The 26,579-nt window shown below is 42.5% G+C and overlaps 1 protein-coding gene across 11 annotated transcripts in view; it reads left to right on the forward strand.

The window, feature by feature from the left end:
* Positions 1-26,579, forward strand: part of FHOD3 (formin homology 2 domain containing 3) — a 505,109-nt gene that overhangs the window by 466,636 nt on the left and 11,894 nt on the right. For 8 of the 11 annotated variants that reach the window (XM_059895637.1, XM_059895639.1, XM_059895640.1 and 5 more), the window contains 5 exons: positions 1,796-1,986; positions 7,721-7,913; positions 17,985-18,008; positions 19,367-19,541; positions 26,272-26,433. In XM_059895637.1, coding sequence (XP_059751620.1) covers positions 1,796-1,986; positions 7,721-7,913; positions 17,985-18,008; positions 19,367-19,541; positions 26,272-26,433 — 745 coding nt within the window. The remainder of the gene's footprint in view (positions 1-1,795; positions 1,987-7,720; positions 7,914-17,984; positions 18,009-19,366; positions 19,542-26,271; positions 26,434-26,579) is intronic. The other 3 variants (XM_059895638.1, XM_059895648.1, XM_059895643.1) reach the window with 1 other exon arrangement.

The raw sequence follows: 26,579 nt of genomic DNA on the forward strand, positions 1-26,579 counted from the left end.
GACTGTACCAAGCTGCTCAGTACATTCTGAGCTAAACTGAAGTTACTACACTTATTAAAGTTATTACAGATATTGTGGATCAAGGTTGCTGCCAGATGCAAATGAGGACAGATGGCGAAGCTATGATTAGACCTGTTACAATTGGCATCAAACCTCCTAGACCTCTTAGATATTATGTGTCAATCCCAGACCATCTGGAACCCTTTCTAGGCTTATTCTTTGAACTGTTCAGTCCTTCTTTTCGAAACCTGCGTTCCTTTTTCTTTCAGGTAGATGCCAGATTTTTTTCTAAGCTCCATTGTATCATAGGAAAATGGAGCTTTTCTAATCTGGATCCAGAATTCCTTTGTTTTCAGGCAAATTATTTTTCTCAAAGTCCCACGGTGCTCGCTGCTTACCTGAATCCCTAGCCTCTGCCTAAACTTGCCTTCTGTTTTTGGCACCATAGCACCCAAGAAATCCAGGACGTGTGAAGTCTTGCCTGGCCCCTTGGGCATCTCCTATGCTCAGCATACCTTCATCCTGTCTGGTGACAGATCTTCTCACGGATTCAACTTTTGTTGACTTGGCCTTCTCCATTGTCTTTCTCAGGGTGGGGCTGGAGGTCTGAGGTCACTCCAACCAGTCCCCTTGGGCACTCGCCTCCAAGCCTTGCTCTCGTGACCACAGTCACGGCATCTAAGTGATGGCGGCTTACCTCTCCCCACCTTCTCTTTCTCCTCCTGGCCTTTGTTTGCCAGGCTCTCGCCCTTTCCCACCATCCCTCACTCTCCATCCACCTCAGTCCCCTCCCTTCAGCTCACCAGTTTATCTATTTCTTCCTCCCCTCCTCGTCTTCTCAGTTTCTTTCCCCTATCTCACATCTCCCTCCATTAAATACCCTCAAGTGTATTATTTCACGGCTAACTCTCTGATTCCCATAATTTTTAGTCTAGAAATTCTATCAAAGCATTCTTTTAGAAAGCTTCATCTCAGTCCACTTTAGTCAATCCAAATTGGTCCCACTTCCCCGAAGAGCAAAGTGAATGTTCCGTCACATCTGTTCTTTGCACACGTGGTTTGCATCTGCTGGCAGATGGGATGGACCACACACCCCGATACTCACCCAGACACAGAGGCCTGGTGGGTTCTGTACATCCTCAGTGCTCGGTGATCACCTGTCTGTACTCTGAGCCTCCTTGGGAATAGGAAGTTGGTCTCTTTCCACATTGATCTTTGTCTTCTTCATACCTGGGAGGGGGACTGGCATGCACTAGTTTTTCCCTGAGTGTTGTTTGAATGAGGGAATGAATGGATAAATAAAGTAATTTGTCACACAATGTAAAAATGATCATGGTGAAGAGAAGCTCTGGCTGCCCCTTAACTGGCCCCAGCATATCAAGGCCATCCATGTAGGACTATGGTGCATTCCTCCAACCTCAAGTGAAATATCTAAAGAAAAAGAGAGCTCTGAAAAATTTTATGAGACATCTGCTCAGTTCATCTTGTACTAGATTCCTTGATATCACGTTTTAATTTACAGTGCCCGAAGACTTTTCTTAAGATTTCTTTCCAAATACAGCAAAAAAAAAAAAAAAAAGGTGACACTTGCGTTGAGTTCATTTGGAGAAGTTTTATCACTAAATAATTTGATGTCAAGACATGTGGATAATTTTTAGGCCATAAATATATTTGTATTTCAAGATGTAAATTGGGTTTTGATGTTTGTTTCTTCCCAGAGGCAGTTCGGTTTCCTGGGTCAGGTTGATGTCCGGTTATTTCATTGCATTTGTAATGTTCTCTCTCTGATTTTCAGGTTGACTTTGATCAACTTCAGGATAATTTATGTCAGATGGAGAGACGATGCAAAGCTTCATGGGATCACCTCAAGGCAATTGCAAAACATGAAATGAAACCAGTTTTAAAACAACGAATGTCAGAGTTCCTAAAAGACTGTGCAGAGAGAATTATAATTTTAAAGATTGTCCATAGAAGAATAATTAACAGGTGAGTGGATTGAGGAGCTTATGCAAACATCAGTAAAATGGCATGTTGAAGATATTCTGCAAACCAAGATCTGAAGGTTAAATTTACTAACATCGTCCTGTAAATTCTTGGTACATAGCAAGTGCACCTTTGACGGACTTTTTTGTTTCATGAGTACTTAATTTTTCTCAGACACACACACACCCCAATAATATGATGCCGTTGAATCTTGAGATGGGAAGGAATCTCAGAGACGCTGTCGTCCAAAAATCCTACTCGATCAGGAATTGCATCTGTAAGATCTCTGGCAAGTTGGCCCCTGCATCTTTGCATCTGCCTGAACAGTTCTGCCTACAGAAAGTACACATCCTTGGAAGGCAGCTTGACTTGTTAGGAAGCTTCCTTCCTCATATCAAGCACAGCCTGCCTTCTGAGACCTTTCTCTCATCGATTCTCGGATGGCTGCTCTGTGCTGCAGCCCTCCTAGAGACAGCCTGGGTCCCACCATGGGTCCCATCCTCTGGATCAGCCTTTCTTCAAGTCCCAGGATCCATGAGGACCCTGGGAGACACAGCAGTGGTGTGTCAGGCCTTGCCTGACTACAGGGAGGCTGGCTGGGGTCTGGGACAGCTCCATGGCTGTCCAGAGCCGTCTCCCTTGTAAGTGGTGGCAGCACCAAGACTAGGTCTTCCAACTCCCCAGGTCAAGCCATTTCCTACCAGGCATCCCCCACTTTCTTCTCCTTTGTCTTGTCACAGAACACGGTTGCAGGTCCCTCACCCCGGCCTCTGGGTCTGCGTGCTGTGTGCTGGGCCTTGCACCTTGATGAACAAATGTTCAGGCCTACGGGCTGGGGTTTCCCTGGAGCAGGTGCTCTGATAACATACGCTCTGAAACAGGCCTCCTTGCAATTCTGTTAAGGGAGCCCTCCCTTGGGGTCATCTAAACCACAGGCTTTCCCCAGAGAACTGCTCTTCAAGCCCACTCCCACTCTTGTGCTTGAGTACTTCATTATTATTTTTAAACAAATGTGTGGTATTTTCATTTATCCCTGTGCATTTCACATTTTTTATTATTATTTTTGTCTTTTCCCCCCCTCCATACTCTGTCTTTCCTTCCTTCACCTTTCCTGAACCCATACAGAACTTTTAAAAAACCTCATTCTCTTGTCTGCCTGTGAGCCCTCTCTCAGCTTGTGTCACGTGCTATTTGGGTGATCATACCTCCTGGCTCTTGATCCAGACTTTTCTGGGTGGGGGGTGGTGAGGTGAGTCTTTAAGTGTTAGACTGGATAGGAATAAGGAACAGAATCTTCCCTCCAGGTTGACAACTAACCATTACTCAGTACTTTTGGAATTTAGTTGTTCAACTGTAAATCCCCCTCCCTGTACTTCATCTGGACCTCACAGCTGCCTTCTGGGTAGGAGGATCTTATCAGAGATTTTGTCAAATTTCTTACTACAAGCAAAGTGCACCCTGCTTTTAACATGATTAAAAAGGGGAGGCAGAGAGTGTAAGCTGCTTTGGCCCTCCATGCTTTGTATGATACAAGCAATTTCCAACTTAAAACTACTCAAATAAACAAATAGTTTCCATTTGGAATGGCAGGAAACTGGAGCAGTTTTATGAAAGTCTTGTAAAGCTATTATGCCTGGTCACAGTAACCATCTTATCCCAGACAGTTTAAGACTCAGTTTGGTGATATAGCTGTTCCTTAAGCTAGTGTGTGTGTGTGTGTGTGTGTGTGTGTATGTATGTGTATGTATGTGCATATATATGACACGTGCGGATATGTATCCTATGCATATAGTGTTTGCTCTGATTGTCCTTTTCTCCCTGGTAAGCTGGTTGCCCAGATGCTGGTTGCTCTTGTGTGACCTGGATCCCTGATGCTCATTATTGGACACCCACCTGGCCGCCCACCTTCTCTGCTCCCCTCTGTCATGGAGCTAACGGGGCAGGCGCTTCCAGCTCCCTTTCCTGTCTGATGCCAGTGGCCCCTCTTAATAAAGGAGCAGAAAAAAGAACTTAGACAATTCTCTTTAGGCAAAACCTGACTTTCAGACTGTTGCCCGGCTAAGAACATCTTGTTCTGGATGTCCAAACCTGAGATTAACCTGCCCTTCTGCATTGCTGCGGTGACAGCCAGTTCCACTCTGTGGATGTACAAACCGACTTGCCAATTCCTGTGGAGTCACAGGGCTGCAGTTACACCGTGGCAGGCACTGCAGGGGGGACCAGGTGAGAGTGGGGAGAAAGGCCTTCCTGGGAGGCACGGAGAACTACAGCAAGGACCTGGCATTCCTCGGGCAGAGACAGGTGGAAAACAAGCGAACACCCACACACTGGCTTCCCGGTGCCCCCAAATCCACCCCTCCGGGCCAGACACCCTACTCAGTGGCACCCATGAGGAAAAGGGCGGAAGGTGGAACATATCAGAGGTGTTTGGCTTGTGCCTCACGACACTGATGAGGGGAACCAGCCCCTCCATAACCATAAGACCTTCTTGTCATGTGTTATGAAAGTTACAAACTCAACTAACAAAAATCCCTTAAATGTTTTACTCCCTTAAAGGCATACCCACTTTGTTCTTCTGAAGGAATGCCACAGTTCCTTTCCTCTCAGAGGCACATCTGAATCTTTTTTCAGGTGTGCATTTTACTTGCTGCTTATTACTCCCCTGTTTACAAAATATATACAGTAAGTCCCCTACATACAAATGAGTTCCGTTCCGAGTGTGCGTTCCTAAGTCCAGTTTGTTCGTTAAGTCCAAGAGTTAGCCTAGGTACCCAACTAACACAATCGGCTGTATAGTACTGTACCGTAATAGGCTTATAATACTTTTCACACAAATAATACGTACATTAAAAACAAACACAAAAAACAAAGAAAACACTTTTAATCCTACAGTACAGTACCTTGAAAAGTACAATAGTACAGTACAACAGCTGGCATACAGGGGCTGGCACGCATGTTCGCACCTTTGAAAGCAACTTGAAGGTTTGTATGTAGGGGACTTACTGTACTTGAATCATATCTCCAACTTATATGTTAAGATTGGATCCCCTCTAGATATAAACAATGTTCTGGAAAGCAGAGGATAAGGAATCTTGAGTAGTACTTACGTATAAAAGAGGACCCAGCTGTGGGCTGATGGATCCTCCCTCGATTCCTCTTACACACAGATCTTGAGTAGTGATAAGTGGCAATACATGCGTATATTACACTATCCTATCCTAATATATATAATATCATGCCATATCTCCAGTATGTAATGTCAGGTAGTAATAAGAACCAGGAAGAAAAATTAAGAGTGTAAATGGGATAGGGAGTGATAAGGACACGCTGTTTTATGTAGGGCGGTTAGGGGAGGCTTCTCTGAGGAGGTGATATTTGGGCAGAGACTTGGGTAAGAGAGCCATCCAGGCAGCTGTCTGTGGCAAGAATGTTCTGGGCGTAGGGAAGAGCTAGCACTGGATGCCTTGTTAGGACCTGTGGTCCTCCCAGTGGAGTGGCCACCCCGCCCCTCCTTAGAGTCCCTGCAGGCTCTCAGCTCAACTGTGTCCCCCGAGGGTCCCCTACACACCACACTGGGGGCCTGAGGCCCTGAGGTGGGCTTGTTCAAGGAATCACCAGGAGTCAAGTGTGACTGGCGTCCTAGGCAATGAGGTCAGAGAGGTAGCGGGGCCAGTTTTGTGTGGATACACCACATATTGTCTATTCATCTGTTGATGGACATTTGGGTCGTTTCCACTTTTTGGCTATTGTGAATAATGCTGCCATGGAATTTGTGTAGGTTTTGTGTGGACACATAGTTTCATTTCTTTTGAGTATATGTATAGGAATGAAATTGCTAGGTCATAGGTTAACTCTGTGTTTAACTCTTTAGGAACTGTGTCTTTTCAACCACAGCTGAACCATTTTGTGTTCCCACCAGTACTGTGTGAGGGTTTCAATTTCTCTACATCCTCACCAACACTTGGCTGTCTTTTTTATTACAGCCATTGTAGTGATTGTGAAGTGGTGTCTGAATGTGGTTTTGATTTGCATTCCCCTAATGACTAATGGTGTTGAGCATCTTTTCATGTACTTATTAGCTATTTGCCAATAATCTTTTTGGAAAGGTCTGTTCAAATCTTTTGTCCATTTTTATTTGTCTTTTTAGTGTTGAGTTGTAAGATTTATGTATATATTCTGGATACAAACCCCTTATCAGACATGATTTGCAAATATTTTCTCCTATTCTTTGGGTTGTCTTTTCAATCTTGAGAGTATCATTTGAAGCACAAAAGTTTTTAATATTGATGAAGTCCAGTTTATTGTTTTTCTTTGGGTGCTTATGCTTTTGGTATCATATCTAACAAATCATTTTCTAATCCAAAGTCATGAAAAGTTATACTTTATGTTTTCTTCTGAGTTTTATAGTTTTAGCTAGCATTTTTGGTTTTAAACAGCATTTTTTTATCCCCCTTTAAATGCATGTCATATGCTTTCCTTCAGTATTCTTCACAAAAAGAATAAGCCACTGTCCTTCATTTGAAAAATAAACCAAACCCCTATTCAAGCTGTACAAATTAGAGTGATCAGAAAAGTTTTTTTATACAATTAGTGGTATCAGTTATATAATACTGTTTATTCTACATAAAAATTATCCTCTGTCTCCTACTATTTTCTTTCTCATTTCCTTGATAACTAAAAATTGGGAACTTCTTTGCTCATTTCCTTAATAACTAAAAATTGGGAACTTCTTTGCTCATTTAATTTCTTTTCCAAAAGTTTTAAGTAGATAGAATCCAGTAATTTTTAATTTATATACTAAATAGCTGAAATAAATTGATTTAGGGCTGCTTGTTTGGTGTGTCCTAATTAAATTAAGATTGCATATGATATTGCAAGAAAATATTTCAAAATATTTACTTATAAGCATCTTTTTACAAATCATGAATTAACATGTTATTCAAAATATGTTCATGTCAATTCCATGTATTCATTAAAGTGGGTTCCCAAAAAATTGCTAAGCAACATTTCTTTATCCCTTATTCAGTTTTCATATGATCTAGAAACTGTGCAATATTTTTCTTAAAATAGTACTTCATCATTTTTCTTATAAAAGTGTTACACACCAGTTTTGGGACTTCCCTGGTGGTGCAGTGGTTAAGAAAACGCCTGCCAATGCAGGGGACACGGGTTCAAGCCCTGGTCCGGGAAGATCCCTCATGTCGCAGAGCAACTAAGCCCGTGCGCCACAACCACTGAGCCTGCACTCTAGAGCCCGCGAGCCACAAATACTGAAGCCCGTGCACCTAGAGCCTGTGCTTCGCAACAAGAGAAGCCACCGCAGGGAGAAGCCTGCACACTGCAATGAAGAGTAGCCCACGCTCACTACAACTAGAGAAAGCCTGTGCGCAGTAACGAAGACCCAATGTAGCCAAAAATAAATAAATAAATAAATAAATAAATAAATAAATAAATAAATTTATCAAAAAAAAAAAAGTTTTGCACCCCAGTTTTAAAAGACATTAAAACACAGATAAGCATGGAGAAAAAGTAATTAATCTCCTGAAATCCCACCACCTCTGTCAGTGACAAAGTGAGTTGAACTTGATTTCTGGTTGCATTTTCATTCTTCAATCTCAGAGCCCCAAGAATGAAGAGCAGTGTCTTTGGCTGATTGGTTTTTTACTGAAAGTTTGCAGGCAACTGATTTTTGTTCCTTAAACCTGAAGCCCTTGCCACCATTGTTTCTTCACTGCAGGTTCCACTCCTTTCTGCTCTTTATGGGTCACCCACCTTATGCGATTCGGGAAGTGAACATAAACAAGTTCTGCAGAATCATCAGTGAGTTTGCACTGGAGTATCGCACCACCAGGGAAAGAGTTTTGCAGCAGAAACAGAAACGGGCCAACCACAGAGAGAGAAATAAGACCCGAGGGAAGATGATCACTGATGTAAGTTTCATGAAATGAGTTTCTTTATTTCATTTATTCTGAAAGTCCGATCAACCATAAACCTCTCTACAGGGACTTCCCTGGCAGTCAAGTGGTTAAGACTCCACGCTTCCACCGCAGGGGCTGCGGGTTCAATCCCTGGTCAGGGAACTAAGATCCTGCATGCCGCGCAGCACGGCCAAAAAAAGAAAACAAAAACATAGAACTAAGACATAAATTAAGGATGCGTGGCTGGTGGAGGAACTTTAACCCACCACACAATTAATTAACTTGGTGTGTTGTATGATGCTGATGACTTTAAATGCTTGATTCCATTTTCAACCTTTGCGATGTGGATAGAATGGAAGAGGAGAAGAAAAAATACAAAAGATAACGGCACTTATAATAGGAAGACAAATGTACTGATTTGGGAATTGATTCAGTTAATAATCACAATGATACTATATAACCAATCAGCTGACACATGGACCACCCATTCTAGGCATCTGAATGGAGAAATCATTGATGTGGTTGCTCAAAGACATAATCTGATGGGCTCTTGGCAGTCCCTTGAGTTCGAGGGTATCAGGGCGGAAGGAGAGCCCAGAGGACAGTGAATTCATTCAGCAAGAGTTCCCAATATCCCCTTGGGGGGGCCCTGCACACTTGCATGCCTCCGCTGCTCCTGGGCTCCTCCCCCATCTCTTCTACTTCAGCCCTGAGCCCACCCACACACACCATGGGTGCAGTGGGAAAACATCAGATGGGAGATGCTTTGTAAGTGGAAGGCAAAGCAATGCGTGAGGATGCCAGAGACAGACAAAGACACAGTGCAGATGCCTCTCTAATGTGCCTTTATGAAACTTAGCCCATCTTTATATATATCTGAGCGTCACATTGCCTCTCAGTGATCCAGGGACTGGATAGGCAAAAGAGTAAGCCATAGGGAGTGGCATCATCCTGGGGTTGCAAACCTCTGCCGAACCCAAGTCAGGCAGATTTCTTCGGGGAGGAATAAAATCAGTTAAGAACTCACTGAGGCTGCCTTCTGTGCCAGACGGGTGTTCACACTGTAGGAGAAACAGAAGACATATGGTTGCTATCCACGTTCCTGAGGGTGTAACTTTCTTGGATGCATTACAATTTTTTTACCATTTTAAGGCATTTCTAAGGAGAACCAGGGACTAATCCCCTCACCATTCACCCCACCCTTGATCCCTTGTTTCCTTGGAATTTTCTGGACCCTTAGGGAGTGCTCAGATCACTTTTCTGCAGAAGGGACCCTTTCTACGGACTGTTCTGAAGGCCAGTGCCATCAGCTGAGTCTTCTGTCTCCTTTCCTGAAATCTGGGTTCTATCGGATCTTTAGCTTCCTGGAGGACAGCAACTAAGGAAGCAAACTGAATCCATTTGGGCAAACTATAGCCCACATTTCATTCCAAAGTATTATTTTTAAAAGTTTTAAAAGGGAAGTGCTTATGTTTGTGGAAATGAAACATACTGGAGGGTGAAAAATACAAGACCAATATGCATATGCTTATAGTTATGAAAACACACCAGAATTTCTTGCCAAATTCTTCAGATTTTTTACAGATCCCACTAATTTTTAAGTTCTGTCCTTCTCTGAAAATATTCAGTCTTACTATTTATAAACAGGGGTAAATGTTTCTAGAATTGGATTCAAAAATATTTAAATTCTCATTAAAATCTGGACAGTGCAGGCTTTTTTAGGGTTCATCCTCAAGGTAGTCCCTGTTTTTAGTGGTCCAAGTGGCACCATTCATGTAGAAAGATTGCCATCTGCTGGAAGATTAGGATACTGTCATTCGAAGCAAAGTACTTAGCTTCAAGTTTTTCCAACTCTCAATTAAGCGCCTATAGTGTGCCCAGCAAGCGACACAGGGCACCGAGGAAAATGTGAGTGCAATAACAGACAAGCTTGTACCCCAAAGATGTCATGATCTGGGTAGAAAACAACATATATGCACAACTTAGACCACTGAAAACAAAACCAGGCAATAGAGAATCACAGAGCCCCTGAGCATTAGAGCTGGAAGTGATTTTTAGAGAAAACTGTAGTAAGTCATTTTTAATATAGATGCTGAATAATGATGGTGGAAGTGGTTGCAGTTAAACAGAGATGACTTTAGAAAAACCATTATTTTATAAGACACAGAGAAGTCTGGGTAAAATCTGAAGACCCTACATTCGTAGCCCCACATCTGCTTTGTGTGCCTGTCTTTCCTCTTCTTTCTCTGTTTCTGAATATGCAGAAGGCTTCCTTTCTTACAATCCAGGAGTCCTGCCATGTAAGGTTCAGTGAGAAACTAAGTCATTCCTTGTTCCTTGTGGCCCAAACTAGTTCCAGGCAAAATGGTGACACAGACAAGGCAGCACAAGGTAAGTGTGGCCTTTTCTGCCGTCATCACACCCCAGACGGGTGGTGAGAATGCAGGCTGTCCATCCAGGGATTCCCACAGCCTAGCCAAGGACCATGGTCATCCTGGGTGAGACTTAATCTCTCCCAACCGCAGCTTCCTTTTCTATGAAAAGGAAACACCAGTGACTGGGAGATATCAAGAGGGCTAGAGATTTGTATGTTCAGCACCTTGCACGTGTGCTAATTGCCAAAAAAATGCCAACCATCTGGTGAAATAAAGAAGCTCTAAGGTTGAAGATGGTGGAGTAGAAGGACGTGCGCTCACTCCCTCTTGCGAGAGCACCAGAATCACAACTAACTGCTGAACAGTCATTGACAGGAAGACACTGGAACTCACCAAAAAAGATACCCCACATCCAAAGACAAAGGAGAAGCCACAATGAGACAGTAGGAGGGGCACAATCACAATAAAATCAAAGCCCATAACTGCTCGGTGGGTGACCCAAAAACTGGAGAGCACTTATACCACAGAAGTCCACTGGAGTGAAGGTTCTGAGCCCCACGTCAGGCTTCCCAACCTGGGGGTCCGGCAATGGGAGGAGGAATTCCTAGAGAATCAGACTTTGAAAGCTAGAGGGATTTGATTGCAGGACTTCGACAGGAGAGGGGGAAACAGAGACTCCACCCTTGGAAGGCACACACAAAGTAGTGTGCACATCGGGACCAAGGGGAAAGAGCAGTGACCACATAGGAGACTGAACCAGACCTACCTGCTAGTGTTGGAGGGTCTCCTGCAGAGGCGGGGAGTGGCTGTGGCTCACCGTGAGGACAAGGACACTGGCAGCAAAAGTTCTGGGAAGTACTCCTTGGCATGAGCCCTCCTAGAGTCCACCATTAGCCCCACCACAGAGCCCTGGTAGGCTCCAGTGTTGGGTTGCCTCAGGCCAAACAACCAACAGGGAGGGTACGCAACCCCACCCATGAGCAGTCAAGCGGATTAAAGTTTTACTGAGCTCTGCCCACCAGAGCAAAAGCCAGCTCTACCCACCACCATTCCCTCCCATCAGGAAACTTGCACAAGCCGCTAAGAGAGCCTCATCCACCAGAGGGCAGACAGCAGAAGCAAGAAGAACTACAATCCTGCAGCCTGTGGAACAAAAACCACACTCACAGAAAGATAGACAAGATGAAAAGACAAAAGGCTATATACCAGATCAAGGAACAATATAAAACCCAGAAAAACAACTAAATGAAGTGAAGATAGGCAACCTTCCAAATAAAAATTCAGAATAATGATAGTGAAGAATATCCAGGATCTCGGAAAAAGAATGGAGGCAAAGATTGAGCATATGTAAGAAATGTTTAACAAACACCTAGAAGAATTAAAGAACAAACACCTAGAAGAATTAAAGAACAAACATACAGAGATGAACAATACAATAACTGAAATGAAAAATACACTAGAAGGAATCAATAGCAGAATAACTGAGGCAGAAGAATGGATAAGTGACCTGGAAGACAGAATGGTGGAATTCACTGCTGCAGAACAGAATAAAGAAAAAAGAATGAAAAGAAATGAAGAAAGCCTAAGAGACCACTGGGAAAACATTAAATGCAACAACATTCACATTATAGGGGTCCCAGAAGGAGAAGAGACAGAGAAAGGACCCAAGAAAATATTTGAAGAGATTATAGTCGAAAACTTCCCTAACATGGGAAAGGAAATAGCCACCCAAGTCCAGGAAGCACAGAGAGTCCCAGGCAGGATAAACCCAAGGTAAACACGCCGAGACACATAGTAATCAAATTGACAAAAATTAAAGGTGAAGAAAAATTACTGAAAGCAACAAGGGAAAAACGACAAATAACATACAAGAGAACTCCCATAAGGTTAACTGCTGATTTCTCAGCAGAAACTCTACAAGCCAGAAGGGAGTGGCATGATATATTTAAAGTGGTGAAAGGGAAGAACCTACAACCAAGATTACTCTACCCGGCAAGGACCTCATTCAGATTTGATGGAGAAATCAAAAGCTTTACAGACAAGCAAAAGCGAAGAGAATTCACCACCACCAAACCGGCTCTACAACAAATGCTAAAGGAACTTCTCTAAGTGGGAAACACAAAAGAAGGAAAGGACCTACAAAAACAAACCCATAACAATTCAGAAAATGGTCATAGGAACATACATATCGATAATTACCTTAAACGTGAATGGATTAAATGCTCCAACCAAAAGACACAGGCTTGCTGAATGGATACAAAAACAAGACCCATATATATGCTGTCTACAAGAGACCCACTTCAGACCTAGGGACACATACAGACTGAAAGTGAGGGGATGGAAAAAGGTATTCCATGCAAATGGAAATCAAAAGAAAGCTGGAGTAGCAATACTCATATCAGATAAAATAGACTTTAAAATAAAGAATGTTACAAGAGACAAGGAAGGACACTACATAATGATCAAGGGATTAATCCAAGAAGAAGATATAACAATTATAAATATATATGCCCCCAACATAGGAGCACCTCAATACATAAGGCAACTGCTAACAGCTATAAAAGAGGAAATCAACAGTAACACAATAATAGTTGGGGACTTTAACACCTCACTTACACCAATGGACAGATCATCCAAAATGAAAATTAATAAGGAAACACAAGCTTTAAATGACACAATAGACCAGATAGATTTAATTGATATTTATAGGACATTCCATCCAAAAACAGTAGATTACACTTTCTTCTCAAGTGAACATGGAACATTCTCCAGGATAGATCACATCTTGGGTCACAGATCAAGCCTTGGTAAATTTAAGAAAATTGAAATCATATCAAGCATCTTTTCTGACCACAACACTATGAGATCAGAAATCAATTACCGGGAAGAAAACGTAAAAAACACAAGCACATGGAAGCTAAACAATACATTACTAAATAACGAAGAGATCACTGAAGAAATCAAAGAGGAAATCAAAAAATACCTAGAGACAAATGACAATGAAAACACAATGATCCAAAACCTATGGGATGCAGCAAAAGCAGTTCTAAGAGGGAAGTTTTCAGCAATACAAGTCTACCTCAAGAAATAAGAAAAATCTCAAATACACAATCTAACCTTACACCTAATGGAACTAGAGAAAGAAGAACAAACAAAACCCAAAGTTAGTAGAAGGAAAGAAATCATAAAGATCAGAGCAGAAATAAATGAAATAGACACAAAGGAAACAATAGCAAATATCAATAAAACTAAAAGCTGGTTCTTTGAGAAGATTAAGACAATTGATAAACCACTAGACAGACTCATCAAGAAAAGAGGGAGAGGACTCAAATCAATTAAATTAGAAATGCAAAAGGAGACATTACAAGAGACACCATAGAAATACAAAGCATCCTAAGAGACTACTACAAACAACTCTATGCCAATAAAATGGACAATCTGGAAGAAATGGACAAATTCTTAGAAAGATATAACCTTCCAAGACTGAACCAAGAAGAAGTAGAAAATATGAACAGACCAATCACAAGTAATGAAATTGAAACTGTGATTAAAAATTTTCCAACAAACAAAAGTCCAGAACCAGATGGCTTCACAGGTGAATTCTATCACACATTTAGAGAAGAGCTAACACCCATCCTTCTCAAACTCTTCCAAAATATTGCAGAAGAAGGAACACTCCCAAACTCATTCTATGAGGCCACCATCACCCTGGTACCAAAACCAGACAAAGGTAATACAAAAAACCAAAATTACAGACCAATATCACTGATGAATATAGGTGCAGAAATCCTCAACAAAATACTAGCAAACAGAATCCAACAACACATTAATAGGATCATACACCATGATCAAGTAGGATTTATCCTGGGTATGCAAGAATTCTTCAATATACGCAAATCAATCAATGTGATACACCATATTAACAAACTGAAGAATAAAAACCATCTAATCATCTCAATAGATGCAGAAAAAGCTTTTGACAAACTTCAACACCCATTTATGATAAAAACTCTCCAGAAAGTGGGCAGAGAGGGAAACTACTTCAACATAATAAAGGCCACATATGACAAACCCACAGCAAAGATCATTCTCAATGGTGAAAAACTGAAAGCATTTCCTCTAAGATCAGGAACAAGACGAGGATATCCACTCTCACCACTATTATTTAACATAGTTTTGGAAGTCCTAGCCATGGCAATCACAGAAGAAAAAGAAATAAATGGAATACAAATTGGAAAAGAAGAAGTAAAACTGTCACTGTTTGCAGATGACATGATACTATACATAGAGAATCCTAAAGATGCTACCAGAAAACTACTAGAGCTAATCAATGAATTTAGTAAAGTTGCAGGATACAAAATTAATGCACAGAAATCTCTTCCATTCCTGTACACTAATGATGAAAAATCAGAAAGATAAATTAAGGAAACAGTCCTACTTACCATTGCAACAAAGAGAATAAAATACCTTGGAATAAACCTCCCCAGGGAGACAAAAGACCTGTAGGCAGAAAACTATAAGACACTGATGAAAGAAATTAAAGATGATACCAACAGATGGAGAGATATGCCATGTTCTTGGATTAGAAGAATCAATATTGTGAAAATGACTATACTACCCAAAGCAATCTACAGATTCAATGCAATCCCTATCAAACTACCACTGGCATTTTTCACAGAACTAGAACAAAAAATTTCACAATTTGTATGGAGACACAAAAGATCCTGAAGAGCCAAAGCAGTCTTGAGGGAAAAAAACAGAGCTGGAGGAATCAGACTCCCTGACTTCAGACTATACTACAAAGCTACAGTAATCAAGACAATATGGTACTGGCACAAAAACAGAAATATCGATCAATGGAACAGGATAGAAAGCCCAGAGATAAACCCACACACATATGGTCAACTAATCTATGACAAAGAAGGCAAGGATATACAATGGAGAAAAGACAGCCTCTTCAATAAGTGGTGCTGGGAAAACTGGACAGCTACATGTAAAAGAATGAAATTAGAACACTTCCTAACACCATACACAAAAGTAAACTCAAAATGGATTAGAGACCTAAATGTAAGACCAGACACTATAAAACTCTTGGAGGAAAACATAGGCAGAACACTCTTTGGCATAAATCACAGCAAGATGTTTTTTGATCCACCTCCTCGAGTAATGAAAATAAAAACAAAAATAAACAAATGGGACCTAATGAAACGTAAAAGCTTTTGCAAAGCAAAGGAAACTACAACGAAGACAAAAAGACAACCCTCAGAATGGGAGAAAATATTTGCAAATGAATCAATGGACAAAGAATTAATCTCCAAAACATATAAACAGCTTATGCAGCTCAATATTAAAAAACCAACCCAATCAAAAAATGGGCAGAGGACCTAACTAGACATTTCTCCAAAGAGATACAGATGGCCAAGAAGCACATGAAAACCTGTTCAACATCACTATTAGAGAAATGCAAATGAAAACTACAATGAGGTATCACCTCACACCAGTTAGAATGGCCATCATCAGAAAATCTACAAACAACAAATGCTGGAGAGGGTGTGGAGAAAAGGGAACCCTCTTGCACTGTTGGTGGGAATGTAAATAGATACAGCCACTATGGAGAACAGTATGGAGGTTCCTTAAAAAACTAAAAATGGAACTACCATACGACCCAGCAATCCCACTACTGGGCATATACCCTGAGAATACCATAATTCAAAAAGAGTCATGTACCACAATGTTCGTTGCAGCTCTATTTACAATAGCTGGGACATGGAAGCAACCTAAGTGTCCATCAACAGATGAATGGATAAAGAAGATGTGGCACATATATACAATGGAATATTACTCAGCCATAAAAAGAAATGATATTGAGGTGTTTGTAGTGAGGTGGATGGACCTAGAGTCTGTCATACAGAGTGAAGTAAGTCAGAAAGAGAAAAACAAATACCATATGCTAACACATATATATGGAATCTAAAAAAAAAAAAAAAATTTGTCATGAAGAACCTAGAGGTAGGATGGGAATCAAGATGTAGCCCTACTGGAGAATGGACTTGAGGACACGGGGAGGGGGAAGGGTAAGCTGGGACAAAGTGAGAGAGTGGCATGGACATATATACACTACCAAATGTAAAACCGGTAGCTAGTGGGTATCAGCCACATAGCACAGGGAGATCAGCTCGGTGCTTTGTGACCACCTAGAGGGGTGGGATAGCGAGGGTGGGAGGGAGGGAGATGCAAGAGGGAGGAGATATGGGGATATATGTATATGTATAGCTGATTCACTTTGTTATAAAGCAGAAACTAACACACCATTGTAAAGCAATTATACTCCAATAAAAATAATAATATAAAAAATAAGAAATAAAAAAAAGATGTGGTACACATATACAATAGAATATTACTCAGCCATAAAAAGGAACGAAATTGGGTCATTTGTAGAGATGTGGATGGATATAGAGACTGTCATACAGAGTGAAGTAAGTCAGAAAGAGAAAAACAAATATCGTATATTATCGCATATATGTGGAACCTTGAAAAATGGTACAGATGAACTGGTTTGCAGGGCCGAAATAGAGACACAGATGTAGAGAATAAACGTATGGACTCCAAGGGGGGAAAGTGGCGGGGGTGGTGGTGGTGGTGGGATGAATTGGGAGATTGGGATCGACATGTATACACTAATATGTATAAAACGGATAACTAATAAGAACCTGCTGTATAAATAAATAAATAAAATTCAAAAATACAAAAAAAAAAAGAAGAGGCTCTAAGGCTAAGAAAAAAATCATCTCTTGTCAGAAGGCCATTTGCCTAGAGGCGGTGCAGAACTGGAAGCATTTTGTCATTTCGGCTCCCAAAAGTTTAGTCAGTTCTCAAAAACCTGTGCCTGATTTGCTGGCCTGGCTTGTAACCTCGGTGGAAACACAAGTTAAATTGAGGGTGTGTTTGATTTAAAATTAAGAAATTGACATGACTTTCACCCTCAATTTATTTTTGGTAAAGGGATATTGTATTTAGTTACTTAAAGCAGTTTGTCTGGTGATAATTAAAAGAATGGCTTGTCAGTTCAGACAGCCTCCATGAAGGACAGGTAAGATTTTAAAAAGAACTGAATTTCATGTTTCTGAGGAAAGAGTAATAGGACCTGTTCTGCCCGGCAGTTGTCCTACTTGTCCTGTCTGGCCTGTCTGTAGAAGGATTCACGGGGACCCAGACCCAGCAGCCTGGGCAGGGAGAGGTCCAGCACTCGGGCTGAGAGGTGGGGACGACAGCTGATGGATGGAAACAGGCAGAGGGAAGCTGGTAAACTTGCTGAGGGCCTGATTGCTGGCAGGTGGTGGTTCCACGGAGCATGGCCAGCCGAGTGGCAGGGCACAGAGTGAGGTCTGTAATGGTCAGGGGACCAGGTAAGCCGGTTATCATCCTCCTAGGCAGCCTCAGGAGACGGGCCTGGAGCTCCAAGTCCCTCCCGACTTTGGTCAGGACCGGTCTTGGGGCTCTCGGAGAGAATGTCCAGACAGGAGGGCTTCGCAGGCAGGGCTCAGCAGCTCCCAGATCAACAGGGTGCACCCTGGTTGCGGTGGCTGAATTCTTTATTTGGAATTTGATGTGACAGTCAGATGATCTCATCTTTGCTGACTTCTGTGCCTTCTAAGAATCCCCTCTGTCTTTCCCATCCTGTCCTGTCCTGTCCTTTCCTCTCGAGTAGACTGATGAAGAGGATGAAGTTGAGGTAGGATGTTTATAAACACAAAGAATGCCACGTGTGACCTTCTCAAGCACGCTGTAGAATCTAACCTGACATAAGCAGCATGAAGTGTCAGCCCTGTTCAGTGCTTTAAACCTTGCATGACTGTTTTCTGCTGGGTTTCCGTGTGATCACTAACCCCCTGACACAGGTTCTCATCATGATGTGTGTGCCAGGGACTGACTGGAGGGTAACTGCATTTTCCAAGCTGTCCCTGAGTTCCAGGCCCTGTCAAAAGTGGCAGGGTCAGCAGATCTCTTCCTACTGCTGGACAAATGGACAGAGGGGTGGGGTGGGCAGCAGCTCCTCCCCCTGACCCTGGTGCAGATGCCAGAACCAGAGACCAAGGCCAGGCTGCTCAGCCCTGAAGGATGAGGAAGGAGCTGTGCAGATGGTACAAGTCACGGATGTGTCCCGGGCTCTAGCACCAGGGCTGAGACACTGGATAAAAAGAGGAAGCCAGAAGTCTATGGAGCTACTCTTTGTTATTCTAACTGACTTTTTATTTTTCATCCAGATGTTTGGCATTGTGTGCGTATGGCCCGATATTCTAGCATACCTCTTGTAAAACATATATGCTGTCTTTGTTCAGCTAGAATTAGAGAACATCATCATGTGAGTGTAATGCTTGTGAAAACAACTAAATTTTTGACACAAGGAGAAGTCGTGAGTGTTGCCAAACTCAGTTTCAGCATGAATTTCTGTGCCATGTTCTGATCTGGGCCCTGAATCAAAGCCTTTTGGGGCCTTTGGCAAGTCACTTAATCTTGGACGGCCTCAGTTTCCTTCTCTTTAAAGTGAGGTGGGACTAGTTCTGGAAAAATGCTTCCCAACTCCTAACATTGTATGATTCTGTAACTGAATCCCACTTTTAAACTTCTACCGTCTTAAGTGATATATGAGAAACTTCTAACTGCTTTCTGGCACTACGTTTTAAAAAATAAATCTCACTATATTTGATTAACAAGCATATTTCAATGCTCCTAACAAGGCTGTGGTGTTAGAAACAGATTTGGTTTCTGAATTTTTCCCAGAGTTGAGGTCTGTTGCCCCTTGCCGGCTCCCACTGAGGGAATCTGCAGAGAGCTGGGAGACCTACTACCTGGAGGGATGGGTGTGGTCCTTCTGGGGCCAAGGCTTCTCTTTCTGATAAGAGAACTTCCTGGATATGCAGATGCTTTGTCATTAGTTCATTGACCCCTCATTGACTGCCCAGTTGCTAACTTGTCTGCAGAATGCGTGTAAACAAAAGACAGAGAAGAGAAGGCTTTCCTCACCTAAAGGTTTTCTAAGCTTGAGTTGGCTTTAGTCACCTCACGCCCTAACCCCCCTTGCTCTTGCAGTCTGGCAAGTTCTCCAGCGGTTCCCCGGCGCCCCCGAGCCAGCCACAAGGCCTGAGCTATGCGGAGGACGCTGCCGAGCACGAGAACATGAAGGCCGTGCTGAAAACCTCGTCCCCTGCCTTGGAGGACGCCACCCCCGTGCTGGGCGTCCGCACACGCAGCCGAGCAAGCCGAGGTAACGCCCTCTTCCAGGGTGGCCACCCCGTGGTGTCGGGTCCCCGCCACAGGGTACAGATTACTGTGCCCGGGAAGTGGCCGCTCCGGGCCGTCCACTCCCCAGGGCTCTCCGTGCAAGTCTGACGTCATCCCACTTTCCTTCACTCACACCTTTGTGACCCACCTTCAGTAGCTTCATCTCAAAAGCAAGCAACCCTTCCCAAAAGCACAACTTAATTCGCACAAGAGGAATTAGTATTGTGAACGAATCCTCATGGGTTAAAGCCCCCAGGCCAAATTGAGCCAGCCATTTATTCCTGTAAATAAGGTCTTATTGGAACACAGCCACCCTTCCTTCTGTGGGTGTGTTGTCTAGGTGCTTTTGCACTGCGGTAGCAGAGTTGAGGGGTTGCAACGGAGACTACAGGGACCATAGAGCCTAATGTTTTTACTCTCAGGCGGGGTACAGAAAAAGCTTGATGACCCTTGGATTAAAACGCTATCCCTTTTTGCCTTTGAAATCCTTGGAGGCAGAGAGGAAACTAAAACTTCAAGATGGTAAAGACAGATAAGAGTTTCCAGGTCTGTTTCATAACCTGGAAGGGATTTTTTGTTTTAAATAAGAATTGAGGTACACTTTGCATCTGAGAATGTTTACCCGTATTTCCCTGGTCTAGTCTGATGCCACACGAACCTTCCTAAGTTTCCTCGCTGCCTGCAGGATCCAGCCCACGTGATTCATGCTGTTGTTTGAGGTTCCCTGGGGTCTGGTCCCCTCCTGGCTCCCACACTTGGCTTTCACTCAGCCCCACATTGTGGGCAGTGCCCTACTCTGCACATCCTGTGTCCGCCTGAGCCCCTGCCATTGCTCATCCCATCCCCTCTCCTCGGCCTGTCCCCTCTTCACCTCCAGAATCCGCCTCCTCCGCGTTCTCTGCCTTGCCACGTACTCCTGAGACCCCAGTTTAGGTCTCAGGAACTTACAAACTTTATAACTGAAGAGGATGAACTCCTGGAGGACCAGCTTTCTCCTCTTGGTGTCTGCTTAGCACACAAGCTAGAAGAAACCATGTATTTATTGTCCAAATTGGAATGCTTTAGTGTGTAAAAGGGGTTCAAGTAGTAATTACAGTGGGAAAATAAGTAAAACTGTGCAGTCTGGGTGAACTGGATCGTGGGTTACCTTACACGTCACAGAACCTCAGTAACGAATGAGTGTGTGCAGCGCCCATCAGGCCCTTGCTAGGCTCCAGCGAACATCCAGGCTCACAAGATGTTAGAAAGGCAGCCAGGATCTAGAGGGCTGTGATCTGGAGAAACTCCTGAGAAGACCCATCAGTGACTTCTATCTAGCTTTGCTGACTGCCCTTTTTTTTTTTTTTTTAATTTTAATTTTGCTGTTTTCAACTATGTTAAGTATTTAAAAATGATGATAGGAATAACAACTTTAACATAAAAGAAAAAACAAAGGCAGTTCCAGGTTTTCTTTGGCAGGAAGGGGGTCACGTGGTGCATATGGTTTCTTGTAGCTTCTTGTGAACCAAGGGCCACAAGCTGCTCAAGAAGAGGAGGGTTGAAGGGGCTTCCAGGCTAAGTTCTAGATCCGTAAGGTTTACGCGGATTCCCAAGTGAAGCTGCACTTCAGGCTATTTTATAAATGACCAAATGTTTTTCTTATTTCACGTGAGTACAGTGTCACTGAATCTAGTTCCTTCTCCTCTTCTTAACGTTGGACCTTTAACAGGGCTTTTACTTTGTGATATACAGCTTAGACTATGCCGGAAGAAGGGCCGCCTCCACCTACCCTTCCCCAGTGTTATCCTGACTGAGACACAGATGATAAGTAGAAAAGTCATCCCTCCTACGACAGTCTTGATTCCCAAACTATACCCCAAATACATGCAGGTATTATTATTACATCAAAGAATCACAGATTAGGTTCTCTGGGATTTGGTCTTTCCAAACCCTCTGACTTTTAGGTAGTTTTGGATGTGGAATTAGGGAAAGAAAATAAATTACGATTTGGCAACACAAAGGCAGCCTTTTGGTGACCAACAGCAGACAGACGCAGCTGTGACAAACCACAGTCCTGAGCACGTTGTGTGGGACATTCTGATTGTCTGGTTTTCTATGTGGAAAGAAAGGTGCCCTCTTCTTGGCCAGTGCTGTCTATAAAAAGCCTCCATTTCTGAGAAAAACCAAGAAGTGACAGGAGAGAAAGAGTGTGTAAATAAGACAGAATATAAGAGGAGAGAAGAAAGTGGGGAAGGTCAGAAGGTGAAGAAAATTATAGCATTAAATGCTGAGCAGTAGTGACTGTCAGTCTAGACAAAGTGTAAAACAAAGATAAAAATAAAATAAAGCAGCTTTGCAGTGTTGGGGGGTGTGGGGATGGGAATCACTGGTCTCCCAAAAGGCCTAGGACATCCCATGCATGAGTCTGTCTGTGCCCCAGCAGCTCTTGCAGGCTTTGTCTGCTAGGCTAACTGTGGACACCAGGAGATCAAGGGCAGCATTAGCACCTGCGCCACAGTGACCCCAGCCATCAGGAGTCTTGAGCCACTGTACCTTGGTGGATGCAAGGGTAGTGCAGTGAAAGCCACCTTGGGAGATGGAGTCCAGTATCTCTAATGGAACGTAACACACTGTGCTAATTTTAAAAGAGAAAATAGAAAATCCTTCCTGACTGGAAAGTACAAAGAGAAAAAGATATTGCTGGGTTTGTACAATATGCGTTCCTTTTCACTAATTGATGAAAAGGATTAGAAAGGAAAGCTGTTCAGTTTCTCTGCACATGCAGAGACTTCTGCTTCCAGGTGGCATGTCGTAGGAAGGAACAAGCCACCACTCCTGCTGCCATAACCAGAAACTTTAATAAAATAACAAAAGCTTTCTCTCAAAATCCATCAGGGAACTGTGAAAGGGAAGAGGACTAGACAAACTAGAATTCTAGGTGAGCTGAGAGCACTTCTCTAAGAGCATTTGCCAAGTCTGGGCACAGGCTGAGAACTGGACTTGCCATGTGCAGAGTGACTTTAATAGTAAAGAGAAGCCAGCAGGACTTCTAGTGGTCACATGAGCTGGCGTAAGAGTTTGGAGCTAGAGGAGCTTCAAATGCAGACAGTTTTCTCCATGAGACATTTGCTAAGTGCTGGGGCAGCGTGGGGAGGGGGAAGCTGGGCCAGAAAGGCTGCAGGAAATCTCCTACAGTCTTGAAGTTCTGAGGAAACAAAGACAAGCTAGAGTAAGCGCCTTCAACAAATGCATACAGATAGTTAAAGACAGAATATTTAAAGACAGAGGTGGACTGATACTCAATAAAAACTGCTATCTGGCCCCAACCCTGCTCAGTCCTTCACTGTGTCTGCTTAACAGGAAAGGGTAAAGACTGGGGAAAAATGACACCGACTTCAGTCTCTGCATTCTTTTCTACACAAAGTCCAGTGCGTAGTCAAAATTATGAGCCAAGAGAACATGAAAACGTGGCTGACAAGAAGAAAAGTAGAGCAGCAGCTCCACAGGTGATCCAGATGTTGAAATTTGCAGTCAGATTTAACCATTTATAAGTGTTAACAAAAATAAAGGAAAATAGAGACAAATTGATAAAAAGTTTGAAATTTATAAAAAAGAATCAAATGGAAATTCTAGAACTGAAAAAAAGAAAGATCTGAAATGATTAACTGTTATCATGGGTTTAACAGCAGACTGGTCCCAGCAAAAGAGATTAGTGAATTCAAACAACACGGGTTAATAGAAAATGTACAAACTGAAGCATGGTGAGAAAAAATAGAAAGAATGGAACAAAATGTAAGAGATATGTGGGACACAGTCAAATGGTCTAATGTGTCTGTAACTGGAGTACCAGAAAGAAAAGATGGGTAAGAAGAAAAATTAAAGAAACAATGGCTGAGAATTTCCCAAAGGCTCATGATAGATATCAACCCACATGTTTAAAACCCGTAACAAATCCAAGGAGAGTAAATGCAAAGAAAACCACATCTAGGCATACCATGGGCAAACTGCCAAAAACCAAAGATATAAATAAAATCTTTAAAACAGCCAGAGAGAAAAGAATGTACTTTCTAAGGAGCAACAGTAAGAATGATGACTTACTGTTGACAGAAGCTATGGAAGTCAGAAGAAAGTGGAATGGCATCTTTAAATTGCCAAAAAGAGAACTTTCTAACCTAGAAGTCTATACTCAGGGAAATTCTTTCAGAAACAAAGGTAAGGGTTTATTACATTAATATAATATCTATTTGGATATAATTATTTTCCTTTTAGACTATTTCTTTAAGTTAGATTTTTAAGGGAAAAAATTAGTTACAGTGTTTTCTTTCAAACTACAGTTTACATGTTTTCAAAAATGAAGTTCAAATAAAGTGGTATACTCCTATCATGGTCTATAATGCTTTATCCCCTCTACCATATCTCTATCTATATATATTTATATATATTATATATAATAATTATATAGACATCTCAGTATATATAAATGCCTGGCTAACACTTGGGAGACCATGGGGAGCCAAATGGCCCCTTGGAGTCTGTAAGGTATGGGCAGTGTTCTCCTGTGGCTATATGTGAGTGCAGAGGTTCCAGAAAGAGAAACATATACACGGCCAAGAAGAATGGGCATAAATGGTAATCAGGCAGGGACGACAGTAACCAAGGGGAGAGGGAATAAGAAAGCAGAACCAAAATGAGGTCATGAGAAAATGATGGTGTCACAAAACTGAATCTGACAATCCTGGACAGATGGCGAGATGTTCCTTGTAAGCATCTCCTGACACATCACAGTGAAAGCAGATTCCCAGGAATGTATAAGATGAAAGTATAGGTAATTCTCATGGAAAGATCAGATGATGCCTTCATTTCTGGCTCATCAGGAGCAAATTATATTATATTATGAGCAAAGACGATTGAGCTTTGTGTGTTTTGGGAAGGGTAGCTTGGCATTTCAAAATGGGGCACAGAATTATAAATCAGTAGGTAAAAGGGAAAACAGGAAACTGCTGGGCAAAAAGCAATTGCTGTATTGATGGCTCTGCTATGAATAGGGCCATGGTTCGGAGGCTCTGCAGAGCCCCAGTCTGAGGTCTGAGAGCTGTGCCGCTATGAGGCCTCTTGCCTCCAACTTGAACACCTGGACCAGCCTGAGGATGCAGAAAAATTCAGCAATTTCAAATATTTGTTTCTGAGAAGAACATATTTTTAAAGGGTTTTATGATGCTGAAAAAGTTAGTCTTCTGATGGAAGCAAGTAAATCAAATTCTCTTGGGCATAAGCAGAAAAAGTAAAATGTCCTGACTTTGTATATCCCAGTGTTGTAGGTATGCTCCCACTCCTAAAGCAAAACGATTTTTATAAATGACCACAACAAAAACGTTGTCGTCAGAAAACATTGTTGTCCTATGGCCACAGGTCTCAAATAGTGCAAGTGGTCCAACACTGGAATCCTGGTACTCCTTTTGCAAAGTGTTTATTTAATTCAGTCATGTGAACTTTACTAGCAGAAATTATGACTAAATTATAGCATATTACATATTTGCAGTGAACTTTCAACCACAAACACATGTCTATAAAATGTGCAGTCTACTGAACCGTAATCAACTATTCCCAACTATTTCTATCAATAGCCGAACACTGAAAGTTTTGAAAAATTAGTATAGAAATATAGAATTCAAAATTTAAGATATATATTTACTAACATTTTTTTCACCTGTGGTTTGAGAAAAGCTGACTGTTCTTCAGCTTTAGCTGGACCTTGGTCAAGTTCAGGGTACCTGTGTTCCATAAACATAAAAGTCTGAGAACACTCACCTGCAGGCTTTTAAAGTGTATGTCTATTACAAAGAGAAGGTAGAGGAAATTCACAATTTTGAGCACACTGTACATCTTTTTTCTTACAGAAGCATATTTCCCATCTTAGAGAAGAGATTGCACAGGGAAGTTGATCAGTCACAAAGGCACAGTTTTTGATGAATTAAAATAGCATTCATTTCTGAGTGTTTAATATGACTTGGGAACCCATGTTTTTGTGGTATTTTCTTCTTGCTGGTCTAGGGGCAGATGCTTTTATACCAGACTTGGACTGTCTTAACGTACAGCTATTTATAAACATATTTTTTTCTGGTCAGGGAGCAGATGAATGTACCAAAGAAAATGTTGTGTTAACTCCCTTTTCCTGGTAGAAGAGGGCAATCCTGTTACGATTTTTAAAGGCTAGTTAATCAAAAGATAAGCTATATGTTACAAAATCCATTGATTTTTATTTAACTGAATGAGAAGTTAGGGCTAATTGACATTTGCTAGGCACATACAACCACAGATGGGGAGCTGACTTAACAAATGGCTCTGGACATTTCTGGAAGCACTCTACTGGGTATCTGTGATGTACATAGTGGCACACGGCGTGGGAAGTCTGCCCTTCCACGACCACAGGACCTGGCAGGTGGAGGCACATCCAGGACAGTGAGAGATGACAACACAGCTGCGTGACAGGGTAGTATGACATAAGGGCCCCAGGTATGGATTCATGGGAGGTCAGAGTCTGGAGAGTGATGGTCACAGGCCACTGTGGTGCCCCTGCAGTGGGGATGGGGGAACACCCTTAGATCCATCAGGAGGCTCAACCCTGGCTCTGGCCTCTGCTGTGCTCTGTTGCTGACGAGCTTTGCTGCTGCAGGAGCAGTGCTGTGTTTTCCTCCTCTCTGAGTCTCGTGCTGTCTGGTTGTTTAATTCTTCAGGACCCGCTAGTTCGTGGACTACGGGAATGGATGACTCGCCTAATGTCACGGATGCTGCTGCTGATGAGATCATGGACCGCATCGTCAAGTCGGCCACCCAAGTGCCCAGTCAGCGAGTGGTGCCGCGGGAGAGGAAGCGCTCCCGGGCCAACCGGAAGTCTCGTAAGTGCCTTGGAGTTAGGATGTGGGACTCTGCCTGCGGGACCAGCCCTCTGGTTCTGTATGACCCAGGAAGGGCAGGGACTCAGAGGTGGGCTCCGGTGAATTGTCAGTGGTGCCCGGAGGGCCCACCTGTGCCCATCGACAAA

This window comes from Balaenoptera ricei, chromosome 14 (assembly GCF_028023285.1).
Source record: "Balaenoptera ricei isolate mBalRic1 chromosome 14, mBalRic1.hap2, whole genome shotgun sequence".
Lineage (NCBI taxonomy): Eukaryota > Metazoa > Chordata > Mammalia > Artiodactyla > Balaenopteridae > Balaenoptera > Balaenoptera ricei.